Genomic DNA, 25,289 nt, shown 5'->3' with positions numbered 1-25,289 from the left:
CATAGCAAGGCGGCGCACCGTCCAGCTCCCTCTGGATTCTTTGGGCTGCCACCAAGCTCAGAAAAGTCTCCACCTCTTTATTTGACTGCGGTAGCGGTGTGCTTGCCATTTTCCGACTTTGACAACTTCACTGACGATCAATGTGCACGGCCGCTGTTGCCGTTTTTTTTTTTTTTTTTTAAATGTCGGGTTTTGTTTTCGTGCAGGAGTTGCTCTCGTCACTCCCTGTCCAGTCAGTTGCCTGCACGGCGTTAACGTCACATTTTCAGCTCGACTCAGCTCGCTTGGAACCCCGGCTGAGTAGGTGCTAAAATGGGATCTGCTAGCAGGTACTACGACCTAATGGAAAAGCTCTTAAACCGAGTAGAGTCGAGCTGAGTCGAGCTGAGTCGAGCTGAGTAGGTACTAGTGGAAAAGGGGCAATAGAGTTATAGAGTGGGGTCGCCGAGTGCTGAGGCACATGGTGCGTAAAAGTGACCAATGCTCTGCTGACTCAGTAACTGCAAAGCTGGTTTCCATGGCCGAGCAGCCATATGTAAGCCTTACATCACCAAGCACAATGCCAAGCATCGGATGTAGCGGTGTAAAGCACGCCGCCACTGGACTCTGGAGCGGTGGAAACATGTTAAGTGAAGTGATCAATCACACTTCTCTATCTGGTGGTCTGATGGATGAGTCTGGGTTTGGTGAATGCCAGGACAACGTTCCCTGTCTGACTACACTGTCCCAACTGTAAAGTTTGGTGGAGGAGGGATAACGCTATGGGCTTGTTTTTCTGGGGTCGGCCTCGGCCCCTCAGTTCCAGTGAAGGGAAATCTTAATGCTTCACCCTACCAAGACATTTTGGACAATTCTCTGCTTCCAACTTTGTGGGAGCAGTTTGGAGAAGGCCCTTTTTTGTTCCAGCATGACTGTGCACAGAGCCCTGACCTCAACCCCATCCAACACCTTTGGGATGAATTAGAATGGAGATTGTGATCCAGGCCCTCTGCTCCAACATCAGAGTCTGACCTCACAAATGCTCTTCTGGATGAATGGACAAAAATTCCCACAGATACACTCCAAAATGTTGTAGAAAGCCTTCCCAGAAGAGTGCATTGTGCATTGTGGGAGCTGCGGTAGCCGCAAAGTGGGGAGCAACTCATATTAATACCAATGGTTTTAGAATGGGATGTCATGAAAGCTCCTTTAGGTGTGATGTGTAGGTGGTCCAAAACTTTTGTCCATATAGTATTCAAGGCTGTTTCATTGATTGGCAATTAATTTTCTGACCAATGGCATCACTCGTGACTGCATATTGTTTGACTGTATTGACATTCAAAGAACTGTCATGGATCTTGAGGTCATAGTAAAAAGAGTACAGCTCTGGTGGCAGAGTGTATACCACTCTGAGTCCTTACTGCAGCGGCCAGGGTTCGAATGCAAAGTGAGCGTTTTACTGTCATTTCCTCTCTCTCCTCTGCTTTTTCTGTCTCTCTCTATTGTCACTATCACATAAATCAGAAATGCCAGAAAAAATAATCTTTATAATTAAAAAAAAATTAAAAAGAGGACAGCGGACTATAGTGCAGTTGTTATAACGCATGCCGGACATCTCTTATGCAATGCATGTGGTGTTGTGCACTACAGGCCTGTTATTTGCTTTTCTAAAAGACAAGGTCAGGCCTTTTGGATTTCTGCCTGATTCATCATTAACCATGACGCTTTAGTCAATTAGACAGCCTGACAAAACAAAACAAAACAAAACAAAACAAAACAAAACAAAACAAAACAAAACAAAACAAAACAAAACAAAACAAAATAGCTGTATGACATTTGTGATCACGAGCTCTTGAACTGTTTGAATTTCCCAAAATGACGAATCTCCAATTTGTCCTGACATCTCTCTTTATTTTATAGGCTCTTGGTCATGTCATTATTGTGAATGGGAAGCTGTTCCCTTACCTGGTTAAACTAAGGCACGATATGACTAACAACAACTCTATTCACTGGCAACCTTGCTTATGGATCATGTTCCACACCAAAAGGTGCATGGGATAGTGTGCAGCAGGAAGAAATACATATTGCATTAAAGCATCTGAGTACAAATTACACAATCACAAAAAGCCAAATTCATCATAACAATACTGTTTGTAGGTCATCACCACTTGCAAGAAAATAATAATCATGTTTAGACAGGTGGATGGTGTTTGGAGTCCAGTCTGCATGTCCCTCCCATCCGTGTTACTCTTATGCAACACCTCCTCATTGCACAAACACACACAGGTTTTTGACTCTATAAAAGCAAGGCTAAGTTCACTCAAAGCCAGATGCGCTTGGGGTTGTGCTGGCCATCTCTGGATTGTAGTTTATGATTCCATGCCATCAAGAAAAATGTACTCAGCTGTCACGCTCTTTGTCTGTTTGTGTTTGACTGCCACCACTCTTGCAGACCACCATGAGCCTTGCCGTAAGAATGTTTAGTTTGATGATTTATTTGGTACTTATACTGATGGTCAGTTATTGCTGCTTACCAAAAAAAAAAAAAAAAAATCAGTCTCTTAGATCACAAGTTTTCAGCAGAAAGCTGTTTTCTTTTTTTTTTTTTTTTTTGGTGCTGGAATTTGCCTTAGCTCTGAAAAACCCTGTAAATGATGTTGTTGTCTTTCAGATTCACCCAGCATGACAGGATTCCTGACAGCGGTGAGTTTCCCAAATTTGACTTTAAAAAAACAAAAACAAAAAATGATATACCCTCTGGTACTTTTTACAGCATGAGGATTGGAACTTTTTCATGAAATATAACCCTCTCTTTCTTATCGCACAATCTGTGCTTTCCACTAAACTAGGTGAATCTAAACAGAGGAATAGCAGCAATGGGTACATACACTTATGACTCTGTGGCCGAGAAACTGCGGTTCCGAACAAATGAGACGGAAATGTTTAACAATTCACTGTCTTTGGATGTCCTGATGTTTTTTGAAGAGGTAAGAGTCTGCTAAGGCTTACAAAGCATCACATTTCAAGTTGAACCAAGTCATTTTGTACCCTGTGTTCAGAATGCTGCAAGTGTTACTGTATCTTCACTGCATCCGGCAGGGGGTATTCTACAAAATTGACAGCAAAAACCAGAGCTGCGAGAAGAAATCTCTGCAGTCAGTCCAACATCCCCTGGAAATCCCCTCTGATGCCAAGTTACTCTCTACGGTGACTCTAGGGAGTGTAGCCCTGGAAGGGGAAGGACTAAAGGCCAAAATATGGCAGGGGACACTGCCAGTAACAAAAAGTGAGGATTTTCAGAAACAAAGTTATATAAAGTGTATAGCAATGTTGCCCAAAATTATTACAGGAATAATACTATATGTTATTTATTTTACTGTTACTTGGTCATCATGTTTTAATTCTGTTTGTGCCTCTGTGTTTTCAGCTGGATATACTATTACTACAACCGTGGGATGTTTGCCTATAAGCGCTCTCTACACGTGTGATTCGACAACACTCTTGTTCAGGTTGGTGATTGTATGAACCGCTTTTTGGACCTTTCCACTTTCTGTTGACTTGTCCAGAACATGTTAAGTAGGAGACACAGGTTGTCATGGCTGTCATCTATGTGTGAGCAATATGTCCAAGTCATTTTGTGCCATTTTCTCACAGCAACTTGCAGGTTGAAACCGAGGTCAAGGATCCGGATCTCCTCACCCTGCCTTCTTTCTGTGAGGGGGAGCCTTTGGAGGAGACACCTGAAGGGACAGTAAACAGTTTCCTCAATGAGTTCATCTAGAAGAAACCCCGCTGACAGAGAAAATCCTGCCCCTACCCAAGTGTGGCCAGCCAAACCTCTAGACACATCTCTCCTTCTCATTTGTGACAATATTTTGCATGATGCCTGCACTGCATTATATTCTCATATTGTTTGATCTTAAACTCCCCTATTAAGAGATGGCTTTGAAGGGATCAAATACATACATTTTCATGTAAATGAAGGACATGGATTATAGAATTAGTCAAACACTACTAACAACAGTTGGTGGCTTCTCAAGTTGGTACTGCTTACAAAACCTGTAAGATGTGATTAATGGACCAATAAAGTTTTAAAGCTGTTGAAGGCATGATGAGTATGTTTTTTTTCCTAAAGTGAAGCTGGGGAGCTTTTTCGGCAATGTATGTTAGCAGTATTACCCAATAATATTTTATTATTATGCTCATATCCAAAATGGTTAACTACATTGATTTTTTGTCCCATTTTCCAATCCCTTCCCTGTTGTCAGCAATAACACCATCAAAATGTTGCTTGCCTAAGTACTTGGCTGACATTACCCTGCAGTGTTGAGCAAAATGTTCACATTGTATCACGGCTGGGAAGGTGCTGTTACACTTGGCAAGGAACAGACCAAGTCAAAACACAAGTTTAAGCATGTTTTCAGATGTTTCCTTGACAAAAGATATTCCTCTGTGCTTGCTATTTGATCTCTGCTGCTCAAATTGTCCAGCTAATTTCTCTGCTCATCTCTGCCTGAACAGCAGAACTAAACAGGATATCTGTGTTAGAAAGAGCCCAGCTCTGCTGCCAGTGACTCAACAAGTCCATTCTGTCTCCCATGTAAACACACAGGAAACCTGACTAATTCATTTGTGTCACATGTATAAACTCTGACATCCACTATGAAGCTTAATAGTTTGGTTGCTGCTGTAGTTTTTTCTTTGTACAAGAATATCCATGGACTGGATAGAGGACAGGGCCATCTATACACACACTGAAGCATGGGACTTTTTTTGCATTGCAGTGCAAGAATATTCAGATTTGCTGGGAGAAGAAATATCTCTCACGGGTAAGAGTCTCTTTTTGTTTCAGCAAATGTCTAAATAAAACTCCTAATGAATTCAAGTCAAGTGTCTTTTTTGCATAACACCCCTGATAACGTCTGCTCTCCAGGGGATTCATGAAGTGGCAGCTGCCACAAGAAGCCCTTGCCATCTCAGTTTTGGGCAACTAATTAAAAAAACAGCAAAAAAAAAAAAAAAAAAAAAAAAAAAAAAAAAGCTGCTGGTCAAAAATTTACAATTTATCTCTTCTGTGTGTGTTTTCAAAGATCTATGGCCACTGTTGCTTAATTTTTTTTTTAAATGCTTTAGAATTATGACAAAGTGTATTATCCAATTTTAAAACAAGGCTGTGTGTCTTAATTCCAGCAAAGATATTGGAGGTATGTTTCTGATTATAGTTTAATCTCTGCCACATTATCCAGGCATTGTTCACTGTGCAGACTGAATAATTGTATGGCCCTGTTTTTACATTGACTTGTGATCTGTAAGGCCCTAACAGCAAATCTGTGAATAGTTCCATACAGTAACAGCATTATCTTTCTAACATCGCCACAGTTGACATCATGTTATCTCAAAAAGTGTTATCCTAACAGGGGTCAAGCTGGCAGTGCATCTAAAAATGAAGATTTCTCTCTGCTCCTAGTTAATTAAATCAGCATCAGCATCATGGTAAAAGATATCTTGAGCCACTTCTAAACATTGCAACATGCACACACTCACACACAATCCTGGTGATGCTGGAGTGAGTCTGTAGAAGTACCCACACCAACTATACATACGAGAAAGTGAAGTCTGAAAGTTAAGCAGAAATGTCATAATTAAGCTTAGAAAGAAGGAAAGAAACAATTCAGAGATTCAGAGACGTTTGCACCAGAATAGTAATTAAAAAACAGCGTAATTTGTTTTTTCATTTCCATTCCATTGTCTTGCAAACTGGATTTTACACAGTGACACTGCTGCCCCCTAGTGGCTATGCCTCTGTCAGTGAACGTTGTGTGTGTGTGTGTGTGTGTGTGTGTGTGTGAGAGAGAGAGAGAGAGAGAGAGAGAGAGAGAGAGAGATGTACATAGGATTAAATATGTTTAATACAAAAAAATCACAAATTTCCCTCATTAAGTATCTCTATTATAGTCCCAGACTTAAAAAAAACAAAACAAAACAAAACAAAACCCCTCATTCATGTTCACAGAGGAAAAAATGTTTTTCAGAATAACATTATTCTGTTAACTGTCAGTGTGAGGGGGGCAAGATCATCACACACCAGGGTTAGATCAAGGAGGCAAAAGAAGTGCGGGAGCGGCCCACAGAGAATGGCGGATGGGGATGACGGGACGCACCAGCTGCATGGGACAAGGGCCTGGTGTCACTCCCAGACAGCAGAGGGCATGGCAGCGCATAAACCAGCTGACACCGGCATGTGACACTTATTAGGAAGAATCACTGCCAGATGTACAGCAGTCCAAACTCGTCAAGGTTGAGGGGGAATACAGACCTATATTTACTGTTTAGTAGTACTGTTTAGTGACATAACATGACCGGGAAATCCTGTTTGCACTCCTTTTTCTCACTCCTTCATGTATATCTACAGCCTCGATTCCTTCCCTCACCTCCTGTCCTTGTGTCTGAGTCCCACCCCTGGGAGATGCGAGCTGATGAGGCGGGGAAGAGGTGTTCAGTGGGGGGCTTAGGGCTCTGGGTGTCCGGCCTGGAAGTCCAGGGCAGCTGGATGCTACAGTGTGGGCTGATGGCTGGCTGCTGGTCAGTGGGGGTTCTAATATATTATACATTTCACCAGGTAAAAGTTCACAGCTGTGATTCGCACTGATAAATCATCACATCACAAATCTGATGTTATTTACTTTGTTGTACACTGCTGGACCTGAGTACAAATTTCGTTTCATGTGCAAGCATGTAAATGACAATAGACCTTGAACCTATACACACAGGCCTTGACTGTTGTACTGCCCCTATAAAACAGTTATGATTTTGTAACAACAATAAGCCTGATGATTTGATCTCAAATACAAAGTTGAAACAAAGTTCTGGTTGCAGTTTTGAATGCTCCGCCAAAAACTATAGTTGCCCCAAACTAAAACTTGTTTAGCGACACAAACCAGTCTGAGACAGCCGACATGCAGCGTTGCATCTGTTTCTGTTACCAGACATGTTCATTGTTTTCCAGAAGGATGATGTTGTTGTCAGGGTTTAGGTAGTGGAAATAGAAGCAGAATCAGCTGTAGGCGGCAGAGGTTTGGCAGTACCTGTAGCGGAATAACATATGTTGTTTAAAGTCTGAATGTAAGAAGACCTGATGGCTGTGCAGCATGGACTGCTTTAATATGACACTTAAAACATCTGAGATCACGCTGAAAAGATTTGAGATTGTTGTGAAATGTACAGTTAATGAAAACATTGTTTCACTAATTAATCTGTTCAGAAACTGTTGATTTCATGGGAACAGTGGCCTCTTTTTTGTTTGCGGTTATGCTTTAGGAAACAGTTTGTATACAGTCACACTTCTCATCTGTTTGTGTTTGACTGCCACCACCACCATGGGCCTTGCTCTTAGCATATTTATCTTGATGATTTATATGTTACAGTTTTTGTTAATTGTGCCTTCCCTATCTGTTATGTAGGTTTGCTGTTACCCAAATACCGCAGTCTGTTAGATCAGTATTTGCCCTGCTGGCAGGTGGGGTCAAAACCATGTTCCTGCGGTTCAACACTTTACTACAAGGCAGTATATCTCAAAATTTATGTGGTGAATTTCCATCAAGTTTGGTGAGCACAAGCTTCCCAGAAGATGACCCTAGTCACTGTTGGTGACCTCATGACCATTCCTCTAGCACCACCATTAGCCAAATTTTTGGCTTGGCCATATATTTCAAAATCTTTCCCAAACTGTCAATTTTGCATATAAGCTATCACAAATATGTTATGATATTGGATGAGTGCATTCATATTCACTAAAGGAAGATTCTTTGATTGTGGTGACCTCTAGCTCCACCAACCTGCCAAACACTGACTTGTATACAACATATCTCTAAATGTGACAGATGGAGTGCAAAATAATTGGCTTTATGTGCTTGTGTTAATGAGGGAATCAGTTTTGTGGCCTCACCTTTCCTTTAGTGCCACCCTGGGGCTGAACTGTTCAAACCCCGTTCTCCGACTGCTTGCATCCCCCCAACGCACACCAAACCAGCAGAGCAACAGTGGTTGAGTGTCCATGCTTGATTTCCTATCTGAGACAGCAAAAAGCATTAGTAAGCTCATAAATAGGTCTAATCTCTGATTTTTGGAATTTTGCCTTGAGCTCTGAAAAACCCTTGAACTGAGATTGGTGTGTTTCAGATTCAGATTCAGATTCAGCCAGATTCCTGCCAGTGGTGAGTTCCCAAATTTGTCATACAAAACCAATACACCTGGTACTTTTTGACACCAGGAGTGGAATTTTTTGTAAAATTTAACCCTCGTTTTCTTTATCAATCTGTGTTTTTCCAACTAAACTAGATAATTCTAAGGTGTGACTTGAAAGCAATGGGTACATACATGTATGACTTTTTTTTTTTTTTTTTTTTTTTTGAAGAGGTAACAGTCAATTAAGGCTTTTAAAACATCACATTCCAAGGTCAACCAAGTCATATTTGTGCCATGTGTTTTGATGAAGTGTTGTCATCTTCATTCTACAGGGCAGCATGTATTTTATGAGACTGAATGGGAAAACCAGAAATCTCTGCAATCAGTCCACCACCTTCTGGAAATTCCCTCTGATGCCAACGTATCGTTTCCGATGATTATAGGGAGTGTAGCCCTGGAAGGGGGACAAACTAAAGACCAAAGTGTAGATTGGGACACTGCCAGGAACAACAAGAGATATATACACTATAGGGATAATACACATGGATTCTCAGAAAAAGACGTTGTATAAAGTGTTGTACAAAATGCTGTATTTTAATTTATTTTGCTGTTACCTGGTCATTGTGTTTTAACTACAGCACTTTGTAAAGTGCTGTAGAAATGAAGTGGTTATTATTGTCATTATTAATATCTGCTAAAAATCTACACCAACGATATCAAACAGTTCAGGCCAGGGCTCAGTTGTGGAAAATGCGAGAGGATTCAGAGGTTAAGTAAAACAAACCATTATCAGTCATGACATTGACTTCTTGCCTTTTCAAATGTATACATCACATAATTTGTCCTGCTTCAACATACAGTGTCTTATGGCGCTGTCCACTTTTTTCCCATTTAAAATGTATCTTTTGCAACAAGCACAATAGCACCAGTATCACAATCATTTATTCTTTTTGCATAACTAACATATGAAACACTGTATGTTGTTGCCATGTACATTGTACATAGTATCTAGTCACTGTCTACAGTAACAGAAAATACATTTTAATTTATTTTAATACATATATTTTTAACAGCAATCAAATACCAACCAATATCAGGATCATGTATCCTGCTTGTACAACTAACATTAAGCCATTGGCATCAATTTTAATCACATATCAAAGGAGGCTGCATTTAGGTTTTGACTTGTAACCTTTCAATTTTTATTTTCACCAAACTACAAGCATAATACTATCAATATCAAAACCATTTATTCACCTTGTATAACTATGAAATGTTAACAATAATGTTAACATTTAATACATTTTATACATGGGGAGTAATTTTAAGCAATGTATGGAAGCAGTATTAGCCAATAATATTTTTATTATTATTATCATATCATTATTTTGACCCATTTTCCAATCCCTTCCCTGTTGTCAGCAATAACTCCATCAAAATGTTGCTTGTCTAAGTACTTGGTCAATATTACCCTGCAGTGTTGAGCAAAATGTTGCAGACTGTATCACAGCTGGGAAGGTGCTGTTACACTTGGCAGTGAACTGACCAATCTCAAAACACAGTAAAAGGCCTTTTGGGCAATTTAATTTGGAAAAAAAAAAAAAATGTTGTTGCTGTTTGGAATTTTACAAAACTAATCCTCTGATGTCTCAGTTCAAGAGAACTCAGGATGATGTATGGAAACCTGTGGACAAATTCAAGAGGGACGGGACTATGTGGTACTGGACTTTTTCTCAGTGGCCTTGGGTTGGAATTTCTCTCTCTATTAGCTTTACATGAACAGATACGTTAGAATGGAACATGGAAAATGAGCCGATGTGAAATTGATGGTTATGAAATTATGGCAGTTTCAGAAGATTTCCACTAGCTTTAAGGCTATGTGCCATTGACTGGTAGCATGACCAGAGGGAAAACCTTATTTTTTCCAGATTTAATTCATCTAATCGTTTTGTGTATAAAGTAAAAAAAAAAAAAAAAAATACTAGGTGGAACAAGATGATTCTTCACTGACAGACCACCTGTGGTCTGAGTGAGGAGCATGGCCTGATAGAGGAAACAGCAGCAGGCCAAGAAATGGCCTCTGCTTTTGATTCAGCTCCTCTGGATCCTGTCACCTCCCTGCTGAAGCTGCAGTGCAGGAGGGCCTGACCACCTGCCTGACTGACACTGAGGAGAAGCAGGACCAGTCCTCCGACACTGGGAGTTCTTCACTCTGACTTGTGTCTGAGTCATCAGGCCTGTTCACACTGCAGCTGACGGCTGCTTCCAGCAAGAAGAGTTCAGGCACTGACTTTGCTCTTTAAATTTCCAGAAGTCAAAAAGACCAAGTAAAGAAAAATTCTATGGTTCCTCCATCAGCTGTTTCAAACAATCTTCTGTTGCTGCCTGCCCAAGGACACAGAAAAACCCAGAAATCCACACTGTAAAAGGAAATGCAGTGCTGCAGTGCGTCAGTCCATATCAGTCTGTTACATTTAATTGCAATGTAACTGGGGGGAATAGGAACAGATGTATGGTTTCTCTGCTATACACACACACGCACACACACACACACACACACACACACACACACACACACACACACACACACACACAGATAGATAGATAAAGAAGCTGTAAATTATAATTAAGAGATTTAACATGATATCACTTTGCCATTATCCAGACATCTTTCACTGTGCCGACTGAACTGAATAATTGTATGGCTGTTTTTATATTGACTTGTCACCCATAAGTCCCAAACAGCAAATATGTGAATAGGTCCATATAGGAGGAACATCATCTTACCAACATGACCATGACTGACTTCATGTTATTTGAAAAAGCGTTGTCCTTATAAAGGCCAAGCAGGCAGTGCATTCAAAAATGAACTCCTCTTTCTGTCTCTGTAAACAGCTTGACCTTCAACACAAAGCCAGATAGCACTGAACTCATGCTATCAGATAATGTATTTTTTTTATTTACATATAAGGAACACAGGGCCTTGGCAACTTAGGTTGAATCTGTCTCAGATCACCCCTTTTTATTCAGAAAATTAGGCTACATTAGTCATATTTTAAATTGAGTATTGAAAATGTAAATTCATATTATGTATCCCTATAATCGACCTCAGACTGATGTAAATTACATGAGAATTTAGTTTCACTAAAAGTATAATTACTTATTTGCCACATGATGATCAGTAAGTGCAGGACATAGCTGCAACCTTTTAATCTCTAAAAACAGATCTGTGATGTCTTTATGCAAATTTGTGTCACTTTTCAACACAATATACATTAGTAGCACACTTTAACAGAGCCTGTGCCGTTAACATATCTTGTGTTGGAAAGTAAACGCAATATTGTACCCTTGCAACACACATTTAAAAGACATAATTTTATTCAGCGCTTCATAGATTGGAGTGAACAGAGCAGACTGACCTGCTCTGGCCACACAGGTTAAAGATGTGATCTTTGATTTCACTTATTAAAGCAATTTCACATGAAGCAGAGATGGAAATGAAGGAAAAGAGTGTTGCTAGAGGGATGTATCCTGTTACCAACCGAGAAATGGCTTGTGCAGCAGGATGCACTCACTGCATGAATAAGTTTGTAATCATTTGGACACTGGGTGTACATAAGCTTTCCCTGAGATCTTACTTTCATGTGATCTATGGATAAATCCTGTCAACCCAACACCTGCCACTCCAGCAGATGAGCTACACAAAATACTGTAAGGCAAAACAACATTTCTACAGGAGCTTGGTGACAGTCAAACAACTTGATATTCCAGTTTCAAACAAAAACAGAGGTCACTTCAGGATTGTAACTGTTAAAGACAGTGCTAGTGAATCTAAATAGCCATTTACTTTAATTTCTATCAATTTTAAAGTATTTACTGTATAATGCATACTATATAATACATATCTCAACTTACTGAGACCCACAGGGATACGGGTGGGGTGTTTTTTGCCTAGGATTTCCAGCACCAGAGTCAGTAATTAAGTACTTTTCTTGGTGCCTGTTGATCTCTGAAATCCTAGGTTTTGCAGCATCTGTTGTTAACGCTGTGATCCTCCCATTAGAAAAGAAACGCCATAATTAAGCCGGACAACACAGTAAACCTGGAGCGCCAGTTATCAGCAGTTCACAATGCTGCCGACAGGTGGTGTATGTGCTGCATACACAACGAAAATACAAACTGAGCCTTGCTATGTTAGCAATCAAGGAGCTTTTGAACGTTAGCTAGCGAATAAAACTACTTAAAGAAAAAAACCGAAATTGGTAAAATGTCCAGTTTATGCTGAAACCTGTGAGCGCACCAATTTTGGGAGGTCGGCAACGTCTGGATTATTAATGAATAGGTTTCGCTCCGTATTTGATTTAAAACGAGGTAAGTTGTAAATGGCGGATAATATTCTGGGAGTTTGTCATTGATGTCGCTATTCTGGTTAGCCAACCACACACCTGGTGTCAATGTTAACCGAAGCCACCGTTTTAAAGATCTATCCGATATCACTTAATCAACTTTAAACCCCGATTAATAGCAGCCTATTTCCGAGCGCTGGACAGGAGTCTTGTTTGCTAGTTTTAGCTAGCACTAACGACAGCTTAGCTAGCAACTAACGCAGACAACGTATCAACATAAACAGCATTCGCTACCTATTGAGAAAAAAAAAACAACCTGGACGATAGTTTGTTACAAAGAAAACATGGTGTTAGTGCATTGTCTGAAGGTAACCGTAGCACGACTAGCAGATATCGTTAACATTAGCTATCAGTAGCAACAGAGCTGGTTGTCTATCATAGGCAAAGAGGGGACGTAGAGAGAGAGATGAAAGTTGAAAAGGAATCACAAGCCCTGGGAAACGTTTGTAGTTGTGTTTGTAGTTCGGAAGTGTACAACTGCGCCGTGTCAGGATCCGTTTAGGATCACAGTGTTTTGGTATTGACTTTTAACATTAAGCATTAAGTTGACAAACCAACAAGAGTCCACGACATGTAATGAACATTTATTGGAATACTACAAGGCACATAGGGCGCATAACCTCGCCCCCCTTCCGACATAACACGCCTCTCGCCATCTTAGAGAGTAGTTCAAACTAGACAAACTTTTAATCTTTGCAACTGAATTATAGGAACCGCAACATTGGCCCTTATACGAGTATTGGCCATAAACGAGTCTACTGTGAATGTAAAAGTCTTAACTCACCTGTTGTGAAATGAATGTTGTGAAATGCTGGCGTACAAGCAGCTTATGTTATGTGATAAAGGCGAAAGTGGCATGAACAAAATCACAGTGGTGTGGACTAAAACTTAAACTCAGTCTAAGAAAATACATCAGCAACGTGCACACACAGCAGACACCATGTTATTGATGACGCTGACGTGCTGCGGTTACATCTGGCAGTGCAAGTGCTGCCAATATTAGTTTTGCTGCTGTCAGAGGAACACCAGCCCACAGGCCCAAGTTCAGCCAGTGTCTTCTCCACACAACAGACCCAAGTAATCACTTCTCTCCCCCACACCTTCACAACATACAACTACTGTTAAACTTTATGAGCCCATTGAACGAGCTCTTAGGCTTACAAGGGGAGCTCCTCAGTGAGCATGGGAAAAGCAATTATTTATCTGTCAAACTAAACGAAAAACTGGCCCATTTTTCATTGTAGGCCTGTGCATCCCCAATACACTAGTTTTTAAGCTTGGGGACAGTGTCCACTGCTCAGCATAAACTGGTAACTAAAGCATCAATGTGATTTAGCAATAATTCACATATTCACATATAGTAAGTACATCATAAGCGGTTGTGAGCCCAGAAGAAGATTAAGTTATTGTTTTGTTTTTTTTTTTTTTTTTTTTTTTTTTTTAAATGCATGCTGTCATAAAGATATAGAGTGTCAGCAGAGATTGAGTTCTCATTTCATTGTCTGTTTTTTTTCCGAGTTTATTGTTTATTGTTGTTATGAGTGCCATCCAAACTCATGATCTGGGTTTGCATCATCATTTGCAATGTTCTATATGGGTTTGTTGACATAGCAACAGTAAAAGATTAATTTACAAGATGCAACTAAATGCATTGAAGTTGCATTGTATGTTGTCGGCCTGTCACCGGTCTAGTTAACGGATAGTTAAACTGGGATAGAGCCGCACATCTGTCTGTCACTGTCCTTTAGCTTCGTTTGTCAGGACGGCAAATTTGAGTCAGTCATTTAGGGTTTGAGACATGTGCATACACCCTCTGCACAGCCAGGAGCAAGGTTGTGTGCTCTGATGCCACGGAAATGCCTTTGAAAATGACAAGTGAGAGCTTTTTTTGTATGCCAATAAAAGATGGATGTAATCTGTATTCCAACCCACAGAGATGGTGGTCAAAAATTGTTTACTTTCTAGGGATGGACTAATATATAAGCAGACTAGAGATATTGGTTGATATCAGCTTTAAAAAGCAATACCAGCATTGATCAAGTTTTATTTTTTTATTGTCGATATTTGGTTCGTTTGTGATATTAGCATACTACTGTCAAATTAGCAGCAAAATAAAACTAACAGTTTGTTTGTTTAAAAAAAAATCTCCCGTGTAACCTGTTTTGCATCTGTATTCGTATCAGAATTACATATCACTTCCAGCATTGCCTGTTACAGATAGAGAGATATCAGATATTGATATTGGCCTCACCAAAAAAAAAAAAAAAAAAAAAGGAGCTGAGTGGGATCTTTGGAAACACGTTAGTTCCCCATTCTGCTCTTGTGTGTTGCCATGAGTTCTTAGAACTGGGTTCTTTGTGAGAATATATTCTGTTTCGTTAATGTGCTCATTGTTGCCTAATCATTAGTTGGCCAATTCTTCTTTTTGTGTTGTCTTACACTCTAGGTGGAACTGAAGACAGATTCTTGCTTGGGGTCCAGAGCAGCAGAGGCACTTAACAAGCAGATCCAAAAAATGTTAAAGAAATGATAGCAGCACAAGATTTGCAACCAGAGTTTCAGTTTACCTCCGTAAGTACTGATCTACACTAAATTATTAGACTGCTGATGTCAGCATGCGCAACATTCGTGGCAATTTTTAAAGATCTGTGTAATCTTTGAAGCCTGTGTTATTGTTGTGATGATTTTTGTGTCCATGCACAGAGAGACTGATACGCAGTTTCTTCAGATACTGACCCTCGAGGATCCTGATGGCAAAAATGCAAAGACAGGAAAAGGAACGGTAAGCCGTTCAAACATGATATATCAAGAAGTCATATATTCATAATTTATATATATTTTGAACATGTATAAGTATATATGTTGTGTGTGTGTGTGTGTGTGTGTGCAAGAATTTGAATTTTTGTGCCTCTGTTTCAGATATGAAATACTAATATGATTTTATAGCAACTTGTTGTGCAGAAATAAAATTGCACCAGTAAATAACACTGTTAGCCTCAAAAATTGCCTCTAAAATTATTAGAACACTCTAGGACATGTTAGGGTTATGTTGTACTTAAGATAATAGCATCTGTGGTAACTTTGTCCCCAATAGGCAACCAAGAAAGGAAAGAAGGCCCTTGGAGACAAGGCTAAAGGTGGGGGAGGAGGGAAGGTCCCGGGCCTCGGCTGGGTGAATGGCCATCATCAGGAGAATGGATGGAGACTATGACCCTGTTTGAGGTGGTTAAAATGGGAAAGAGTGCCACACAGGTAGGTGCACACAAGCTTGGTTAAGAGACGATGAGTGATTTTGACTAATGGTTTCTAGGGGAGCATGTGCATGTACAAATTTGCAGGTTACTTTTCGTAACATTGTCCAACAGTTATAGTGTTGGACTGAGTTAATCATAACTGTTAATGAGTCTTTTAAAAGTGAAAGGGAGGGCTCACTTATAGACTCAGCTTAATAATGTTTTGAGATAATTGCAGAATTTGATTTTGGAATAGGTGCATGGAAAAAAATGAAGTAAAATATCTTGTTGCTTGTGTGGTATTTCCTAGTCTGTCATCGATGACTGGATCGAGGCATACAAACGCGACAGAGACATTGCTCTCTTGGAATTAATCAACTTCTTCATTCAGTGCGCTGGCTGTAAAGGTGAGTATCTGAGATGATTTTGTGTCTGATGATGCTTGCAGCCAGAATTAATTTGCTGAACTGTACTGCCAATGTGTCACAGGTGCTGTGAGCGCAGAGATGTTCAGACATATGCAGAACTCTGAGATCATTCGAAAAATGACAGAGGAATTTGATGAGGTGCAGTATGCTTTGTTGAGCTTCTGTTTGGATTAATTTGACAGAAAAAGATGAACACAAATCTGTGCAGCTACTAGAGATACCAGCTTGTCAGAGGTTTTCTGTGAAAATGAGCAGTGTAGAGCGACTGCAAATGCCTTGACTCTCTTCATTCTCCAAACAGGACAGTGGTGACTATCCATTAACCCTATCAGGGCCACAGTGGAAGAAGTTTAGGCTCAGCTTCTGTGAGGTCATTGCGGTCCTGGTGCGCCAGTGTCAGTACAGCATCATCTACGACGAATACATGATGGACACCGTCATCTCACTGCTTACCGGCCTGTCTGACTCACAGGTCCGGGCTTTCAGACATACAAGCACACTAGCAGGTCAGTTGTGATGTATTTGTCAAAGTGCACTTATGTTACCTGCACACAAGCACATGCTGCTATTGTTTGGTACAGAGTGTCTGCAGGTCCTTAAAAAGTCTTAAAATGAAGCTAAATTTGAATTTATGAGGTCTTAATCTCCACACACTTTATTGAAATATCATTTATCCATCTCGTAACTTGTTTTTGTCAAAATTAGTCAAGTTGTACTGCATGAAGTTCAGTGTTTTTGATGTTACAAAATTTTAAACCTACCACTGAACTTAATACTTTCTTTATTCTGACATTCTGCTCTTTGCCTGTTGGGAAAATACCTGGTGTAGATTAGCCTAAACCCACTTTTCACTCACTTTCATAGACATTTACATGCACACAAGAAACTACACTATTCACTTTAGCATATGTACACAATCCACAAAAATCCTTAGTCCTATATTCTGTGTGGAAAAAAGAAGTCTTGGTTAGATTAATTCCAGCAGCTGCTTGCTGTCTAAGCAAAAGGAGTGTATTAGAATCATGTAGTCAGTAACCGACCATTTTCCCCCTAAAACTGACCTCAGCTCAAGACTGAATATATATATATACAGTACAGGCCAAAAGTTTGGACACACCTTCTCATTCTATGCGTTTTCTTTATTTTCATGACTATTTACATTGTAGATTCTCACTGAAGGCATCAAAACTATGAATGAACACATGTGGAGTTATATACTTAACAAAAAAAGGTGAAATAACTGAAAACATGTTTTATTCTAGTTTCTTCAAAATAGCCACCCTTTGCTCTGATTACTGCTTTGCACACTCTTGGCATTCTCTCGATGAGCTTCAAGAGGTAGTCACCTGAAATGGTTTTCACTTCACAGGTGTTATCAGGGTTAATTAGTGGAATTTCTTGCTTTATCAATGGGGTTGGGACCATCAGTTGTGTTGTGCAGAAGTCAGGTTACTACACAGCCGACAGCCCACAACAGCCGACAACTGTTAAAATTCATATTATGGCAAAAACCAATCAGCTAACTAAAGAAAAACGAGTGGCCACCATTACTTTAAGAAATGAAGGTCAGTCAGTCCGGAAAATTGCAAAAACTTTAAATGTGTCCCCAAGTGGAGTCGCAAAAACCATCAAGCGCTACAACGAAACTGGCACACATGAGGACCGACCCAGGAAAGGAAGACCAAGAGTCACCTCTGCTTCTGAGGACAAGTTCATCCGAGTCACCAGCCTCAGAAATCGCAAGTTAACAGCAGCTCAGATCAGAGACCAGATAAATGCCACACAGAGTTCTAGCAGCAGACCCATCTCTAGAACAACTGTTAAGAGGAGACTGCGCAAATCAGGCCTTCATGGTCAAATAGCTGCTAGGAAACCACTGCTAAGGAGAGGCAACAAGCAGAAGAGATTTGTTTGGGCCAAGAAACACAAGGAATGGACATTAGACCAGTGGAAATCTGTGCTTTGGTCTGATGAGTCCAAATTTGAGATCTTTGGTTCCAACCCGCCGTGTCTTTGTGAGACGCAGAAAAGGTGAACGGATGGATTCCACAGCCTGGTTCCCACTGTGAAGCATGGAGGAGGAGGTTGTGATGGTGTGGGGGTGTTTTGCTGGTGACACTGTTGGGGATTTATTCAAATTGAAGGCACCACTGAACCAGCATGGCTACCACAGCATCCTGCAGCGACATGCCATCCCATCCGTTTGCGGTTTAGTTGGACGATCATTTCTTTTCAACAGGACAATGACCCCAAACACACCATCCCAGGCTGTGTAAGAGCTATTTGACAAGAAGGAGAGTGATGGAGTGCTGCGGCAGATGACCTGGCCCTTCACAGTCACCGACCTGAACCCAATCCAGATGGTTGGGGTGAGCTGGACCGCAGAGTGAAGGCAAAGGGGCCAACAAGTGCTAAACACCTCTGGGAACTCCTTCAAGACTGTTGGAAAACCATTTCAGGTGACTACCTCTTGAAGCTCATCGAGAGAATGCCAAGAGTGTGCAAAGCAGTAATCAGATGCAAAGGGGTGGTGCTATTGTGAAGAAACTATCATATAAAACATGTTTTCAGTTATTTCACGCTATTGTTTGTGAAGTACACAACTCCACATGTGTTCATTCATAGTTTTGATGATTCCTTCAGTTAGAATCTACAATGTAAATAGTCATGAAAATAAAGAAAACACATTGAATGAGAAGGTGTGTCCAAACTTTTGGCCTGTACTGTATACTGCTTATATATATATACTACTATGTGGTATAAAATCTAATAGTACTTAACACTTACCTGCAATGCTCATTAGAATGAGAAAATTAGTTTTTCCCAAAATCAGTCCTAAATTTGGGTAAAATTGATCCTCAGTAGGTCTTAAAAAGCATTAAATTTAACTCTCTGATGCCTGTAGACACCCTGTGGTAGCCGCTCTGCCTTCAGGTGTGCAACTGACTCTTGTAATTTTTGGCAGCCATGAAGTTGATGACGGCCTTGGTGAATGTGGCTCTGAACTTGAGCATCAACATGGACAACACACAAAGGCAGTACGAGGCAGAAAGGAACAAAGTCATTGGAAAAAGAGCCAATGATAGGTTGGAGCTCCTGTTACAGAAGCGGAAAGAGGTGAGAAGAATATTAGTTCATTCACGCTTTGGGAAGCTACCACTTCAGCAGTAAAGTCTCTCCATCCTCAGTTAAGAAAAGAAAACACTGCACTCAACAACAAAATGTTCCCTTTTCCCATTTTCAGATTGACGACTTGAAACCAGCTCACAACAGAGCCTCCTGAAAGTTGTAATTGTTTTGTGTTTGCTTATTTTTTTTTCCAGCTTCAAGAAAATCAGGATGAAATTGAAAACATGATGAATGCAATTTTCAAAGGAGTGTTTGTTCACAGATATCGGTGCGTAAATCCTGGTTTGACTTAATATTGACTGTCAGATTTCAGTGAGGTGGCTTGCATGCTGCTGAGGTCTCACATGACAAACCAGGACCTCTCAATGTGGATTGTTGGTTTTTTGGCGCCCTCTTGTGTAAAATTTCTGTCAGCACCAATATGAGTGCACTTGATTTTAATGTCAGTTTGTCTAATTTGACACTTTGGTCAGCACCTCTGGACATGGCAGGCTTCATAACTCTTGTCAAATCTCATTCTCTGTTTTCCAGTGACTCCATTGCTGAAATACGAGCTATTTGCATTGAGGAGATTGGAGTGTGGATGAAGCTGTACAGTGATGCCTTCCTCAATGACAGTTACCTAAAGTACGTTGGCTGGACGATGCATGACAAGGTGAGCCATCTTGTGTCTCTGGTCTGAATTAAGTCAGTTAAACAGCAGCAAGATGGTTTCCTACCTTGATGATAACAGCAAAACAAAGTCAGTGGATTTAATCTTGCATTTTGAACTTGCTGGATACAATCGATATAAAATTGAGACACACGGATAGGAATGCTTTAGAGTGAATGACTAAAGTACCTTTGAGACAAGGTTGGACGTGTCATCAGAGTGATTCCCTCACAACTGACAGAGAAAAACATCTTAAAATTCTGTTACAGTACGTCTTGATTGAGATAAATTGAGACATCTCAGGTAACTGAAAGCACTTGGCATGGGGGTCAGTGTTTATTTTATCCGTTCTTTGTTCATAGCAGTGTTTCCATCTGGATGACATTGCATGACATGAAATGTTTTCACAACGCATCGTAAGGATAATTACCGAATCAGGCTGCTGATGTCCTTAAATCTTTACTGAGCTAACATGGAGATGATACAGCTCGAATTAACACGGCAATAATTACGTGTCATTGTGTATTAGGCATTGGAACTAGCGATTTTTTTCAATATTGTGGTAATAGCATGTATAAAAACTGAGTGGTGATGAAGAAATAATATTAAATGTATTGCTCTTGTGACCCCCAGCAAGGTGAGGTGCGGTTGAAGTGCCTGACCGCCCTACAAGGCCTTTACTACAACAGAGAGCTCAACACTCGACTGGAGCTCTTCACCAGCACGCTTCAAGGTGAGCCAGCAGCCTCAAAACCTCTCAACTAGTGACAGGTTTCTCACGCTTCCTGAATAAAGGGATATTTAAAACCCTGATTTCATTGTGGAAACCTTTTTAAAATCATCACTGGAAACTTTTGATGGTAAAAACTTAAGTTTGATAAATTATAAGCTGTAACTCAAAAGTCAAAGACATTAGCACATTGAATGTCTTATTTTTTTTAAAAAAAAATAACATTTAACTGGATCTCTTAAGTGCTGATGACCCTCTAATTTCAATGTGGTCATAAAATAAATTTGTGCATCCAGTAATCCATCTAAAGATTGCACTAGACTTGAACTCAAAATATATCCTTGCATGATATGACAGCTCATGTTCTGGAAAAAGATTTTTTTTTTTTTTTTTTAATTTGAGACCCATAAAGGTAGTATATCTGTGAAATAACTTATTCTCCTTAACAGGACCGCATTGTGTCTATGACTCTGGACAAGGAATATGATGTCGCAGTGCAAGCCATTAAACTTCTGACACTCGTCTTACAGTGAGTAACCGCTTCTGTAGTAAGATCACATTTCTCTTGAATGGCCTAGGACACAGAATCTCTCTAATGATTTGGATTTCATTTGGTTTTGTCACAGATTAGACAAGTTATTCCTGCTCATTGATACTCATGGATGTCATCAAATGGATGGCATTATCAAATAGCTGAGAGCACTATTGTAGACTTGGCAGAATACGACCACATTCCAGTCACATACCATCGCTTTTATTTCATTTCAGAGTTTTTCAAAAATTATACTTTCTCTTTGATCCTGAATACGTCCCTTGGAGCATTTTAATCTATTCTCAAACAATATTTTTTGTACATCCTCAGGGGAAATCAGGAACAGCTTCAAATTTTAAGCTCAGTTCCATGCCTGAGATGAGCACTTCATCAAATATTGATTTATATTCAGCCAGATTTATCACTGAGACCATGTCGATTTCATCCAACAGAAGCAGCAGATGAGGTTCTGACAGCAGAGGACTGTGAGAGTGTGTATCACCTGGTTTACTCAGCCATCGGCCCATAGCTGTAGCAGCAGGAGAGTTTCTCTTCAAGAAGTAAGTGTTTTATTGCAGTGGACAAACTTGCCAAGAGGCTCACCTAGGCCACTGGGAATAAAATTGGATTTCATCAGGTCCAGCATGTTTTGAGGTATCTGAAAGGCTTGTCACACTAGACGAGTTTAGCTCACACTGTAAACCCAAGTGGAAAGTCCCGACAGACCATCCATTCAGATTTATTCTGTAGTATGAACACACTCAGCGCTGGAGACTGTAGCTGTCCTGGCGCTGCACACCAGTGGGAGTCTGAAGATTTTTTCAGATGTGTTTGATTTCATTGGGCCCAGTCTGGCAGGCCTCATACAGTGTGATGTAGTGCCAACAGTGAACAGTGACAGAGACCCAGGCATCAGCTAATGAGAGAGGAAAAAACCAGAAGAGAAAACTCTCATTTATATAAAACATTGCACAAAAAGTAAGGAAATTTGTGTTTGGTAGATTATTTCTTTGTTTGTAACAATGCTTCTTGGCAATAAATCTATACTGTTGGAAAGCCCTGTTTATTTCCCTTTTAAATGGTGCCACAGTTGTAAGGAACATGCATTTGTGGGATGAGCAGCAGAGCTGAGTATGTGGGGGTTCCGCCCATGAATTCAGTGGCCAAATTGAGTGTACTGCTTGACTTTTATGTTGTGCTGATTAAAGGCTCTTTCAGCCATCGAGGTCCTGAGGAGGAGGGTTTGCCAAGAAGAGGCAGGCAGAGCCTCAATGGCAGCCTCATCAAGATCATGTTTTCTTCTTCCTAGAGAGTGGAGGTCGGTCCTTTTTTCTCACTTTTGCTTGTTAACACCCTTTGGCCACTGTATATGAAATGCCCATCCAAAAAGATATTTGATCTAGGAATTAAAACAAGTCAGAAAATCTGGCAGCAGGCTGAAACAATTCCCAGTTGACTGCAATGCAGTTAAATTATGTTACAAAGATTTTCTTGAATCAATGATATTTCCTGATACTAGTGGAGGATTAGCCTTGTTGTATTGTGACTTGATGTAAGAAAATACTCAAAATCTCACACGTTGTCAGATCTTTTTTTGATTTAAGAAATATAAAGATTTTAACATCTGCCAAGGGGTTGGATAGGGTCAGGTGAACAGTTCTTTAACTTGTGAAGCTGCAGCTTCTGTTTTTGTTTGTCTTCCGTTTGATTTTCTGGGGGGAAAAAAAAAAGCTGGTCCCCAAAAACTGACCCCGCAAACCCTTCCTCTATCTGAATAATTGGACAGTCATGATACTCTTTGAGATATTATGCTAATAAACCTCCTTCCTACTTTGTTGGCAGAGCAATGGCTTGTTAAGATTGACATGGTGCATAGTGTCTATAAACAGATGTTTGAAAAAGTCCCCTGATGTTTTCCAGCTCCACGAGCATGGGGCCTATTTGGTGGACAGCCTGTGGGACTGTGCATCTGAGCTGCTGAAAGACTGGGAGACTATGATCAGCCTGCTGCTGGACGAGCCGATGCCAGGGGAGGAGGGTATGATCTCTCTCACTAACTCTGCTTTCCAGCTCCAGTCAAAATTAGGAAAAGTAACCTTACATGGGAGTCCTTTAATTTATTGGACTCGTATTTGTCTGTGACAGGGAGTCTGCAAGTCCTAAGAAAGTGTTAAAATAGCTTGAATTCAATTAACATGCATCAGCCCTAGAAGTTATCACATAGTCTTAAATTTGAATTTATGAGGTCTTGAATATTTATCTGACTTCATTCATCCCTGTTTTTTCTTTTATCAAAACAAGTCAAGTTCTTCTACATCAGAGTCACATTTTTAATGTTAAAAAATATGTAACCAGTGAACTTAATATTACCTGTCTTACTTTGCTTATTCTCGATTAATCCAACCCACTCTATACATAGCTGTGTACATTAACTGTAAAGACAATCCATTAACATCCTTGCACTTATCTGTTCAAGTTCTGTTGAAAGAAATGATTTGATTTATTACATTAACACCTTGCTGTTTAACTTAAAGCAAACTGTATTATCTAGTTAATAATTCCTTCCTAAAACATACCTCGCCACATTACACTTTCCTGCAATGCTTTGTTGAATAAGAGGGGAGGATGATTGGGCCAAAGTCAGTATAAATTTCATTTTAAAAAACTCTTTAAAAAGTCTAAGGTATTCAATTTAAATCGCACATAGCTGAAGACACCTTGAAAGCGACTTCCTTTAGTTGGGCAACAAGCGTTTCCCTTATTAGATGGTCATAGTGAGTTTCTGTGATTTTGTTTTCCAGGCCTGACTGACCAGCAGGAGACAGCTCTGGTAGAGATCATGCTCTGTGCCATCCGGCAGGCATGTGAGTGCCACCCTCCAGTGGGCAGAGGCACGGGGAAGAGGGTGAGCGCTTGGCCTGCTGTGTTCTCATGCCTTAGGGAGCATTTACTTCCCAACTTATTTGTGTGATGAATTGTGTGAATATTGTTTGGCTCTTTGCATGTGAAAGGTCCTGACTGCAAAGGAGAAGAAAATGCAGCTGGATGACCGGACGAGAATCACAGAGATGTTTGCAGTTGCGTTGCCTCTTCTACTGGCAAAGGTGATCACCGCTGTTCTTTCTACACAAAACTGACACACAATTGGACAACTACACTGACTCCTAACCATTCAAAACTAACTGCCTCCCCTTTCCTTGCTTTTTCACAGTACTGTGTAGATGTTGATAAGGTGACCAATTTGCTACAAATACCAAAGTACTTTGATCTTGATATCTACACGACTGGTCGGTTAGAAAAGGTTTGTAAAACATCACATTTATCATAACTTATACACCTTGCATAAATTTGTGCATACCGCAAATATTGCTGTTGGTAAAATAATTAGCTGTTTTGTTCTCATTAAGATTTGGACGCGCTGCTGCGGCAAATCTGGAGGTTGTTGGATAAGCACACCGACACGGAGGTGCTGGAGGTCTGCTCCACCACCTATCACTACCTCTGCAATGAGGAGTTCACCATCTTAACCGTGTGGACATTCACACGCTCCAAGCTGCTGGACGAGCTGGTGGACAAATTCAACAGATGCTGGAGGACTTCCTGCAAGAGGTAGTGCTTCAAGACTTCCTTTACCCAAATTGTTTGAAAGCATTTTAAACAACCATACTAGTACTAGTTTTGAATTCCTGTTACCAGTTGTGATATGTGTTATGGCTTATACCTGTATACAAACCTGTTTTATAAGCTAGTACAGACTATGCTTTGATAGCTTAGACGTCAAGGCGCACTTACCCAATCCACTCCCATTCAGTTCAAAATGTAAAAAAACTGCTATGTGGAACTTTAAAGTTGCTGTGCATAGGTAATTCCATCTTTTGAATACAAGAAGGTCTGTACGTTGCTATAAGTGCAGTTTTAACTTGATCATATTCAGTTTCACAATCAGAATACGCCTGGGAAAAAAAAGTCCTTTTCAGGTTTAATGTAGGTACTAGGCTTCGGCAATATAAAGGTAT

General features: G+C 40.3%; 2 protein-coding genes across 2 annotated transcripts in view; both read left to right on the top strand.

The window, feature by feature from the left end:
- The first annotated feature begins 2,326 nt into the window (after nucleotides 1-2,326).
- Nucleotides 2,327-4,080, top strand: epd (ependymin). Its single transcript, XM_030068930.1, has 6 exons — nucleotides 2,327-2,449; nucleotides 2,651-2,682; nucleotides 2,829-2,966; nucleotides 3,079-3,265; nucleotides 3,407-3,488; nucleotides 3,634-4,080. Exons 1-6 carry the CDS (start codon nucleotides 2,359-2,361, stop codon nucleotides 3,758-3,760), a joined length of 657 nt encoding a protein of 218 aa, XP_029924790.1. The 5' UTR covers nucleotides 2,327-2,358; the 3' UTR covers nucleotides 3,761-4,080.
- Nucleotides 4,081-6,126: 2,046 nt separating this feature from the next.
- LOC115371691 (cohesin subunit SA-2) overlaps nucleotides 6,127-25,289 on the top strand; it is a 30,130-nt gene continuing 10,967 nt past the window's right edge. Inside the window, 23 exon segments of the mRNA XM_074933730.1 lie at nucleotides 6,127-6,216; nucleotides 6,392-6,537; nucleotides 15,273-15,351; nucleotides 15,664-15,766; nucleotides 15,769-15,821; nucleotides 16,113-16,209; nucleotides 16,292-16,368; nucleotides 16,532-16,736; nucleotides 19,196-19,347; nucleotides 19,554-19,627; nucleotides 19,891-20,014; nucleotides 20,645-20,734; nucleotides 20,736-20,744; nucleotides 21,191-21,272; nucleotides 21,729-21,785; nucleotides 21,788-21,850; nucleotides 22,482-22,591; nucleotides 23,194-23,311; nucleotides 24,075-24,178; nucleotides 24,285-24,377; nucleotides 24,485-24,578; nucleotides 24,681-24,857; nucleotides 24,860-24,882. Coding sequence (XP_074789831.1) covers nucleotides 6,127-6,216; nucleotides 6,392-6,537; nucleotides 15,273-15,351; nucleotides 15,664-15,766; nucleotides 15,769-15,821; nucleotides 16,113-16,209; nucleotides 16,292-16,368; nucleotides 16,532-16,736; nucleotides 19,196-19,347; nucleotides 19,554-19,627; nucleotides 19,891-20,014; nucleotides 20,645-20,734; nucleotides 20,736-20,744; nucleotides 21,191-21,272; nucleotides 21,729-21,785; nucleotides 21,788-21,850; nucleotides 22,482-22,591; nucleotides 23,194-23,311; nucleotides 24,075-24,178; nucleotides 24,285-24,377; nucleotides 24,485-24,578; nucleotides 24,681-24,857; nucleotides 24,860-24,882 — 2,220 coding nt within the window.

This window comes from Myripristis murdjan, chromosome 14 (genome assembly GCF_902150065.1).
Source record: "Myripristis murdjan chromosome 14, fMyrMur1.1, whole genome shotgun sequence".
NCBI classification, from domain to species: Eukaryota; Metazoa; Chordata; class Actinopteri; order Holocentriformes; family Holocentridae; genus Myripristis; species Myripristis murdjan.
Note: the sequence above shows the minus strand (reverse complement) of the source record. Positions and strands in the feature narration are given on the sequence as shown.

Excerpts from the sequence above, each read along its gene's own strand:
- epd (XM_030068930.1), top strand. The coding sequence starts at position 2,359 with ATGCCATCAAGAAAAATGTACTCAGCTGTCACGCTCTTTGTCTGTTTG. Across the intron at positions 2,450-2,650 it reads AGACCACCATGAGCCTTGCC|ATTCACCCAGCATGACAGGA; the intron begins GTAAGAATGTTT and ends GTTGTCTTTCAG. Across the intron at positions 3,489-3,633 it reads TCGACAACACTCTTGTTCAG|CAACTTGCAGGTTGAAACCG; the intron begins GTTGGTGATTGT and ends ATTTTCTCACAG.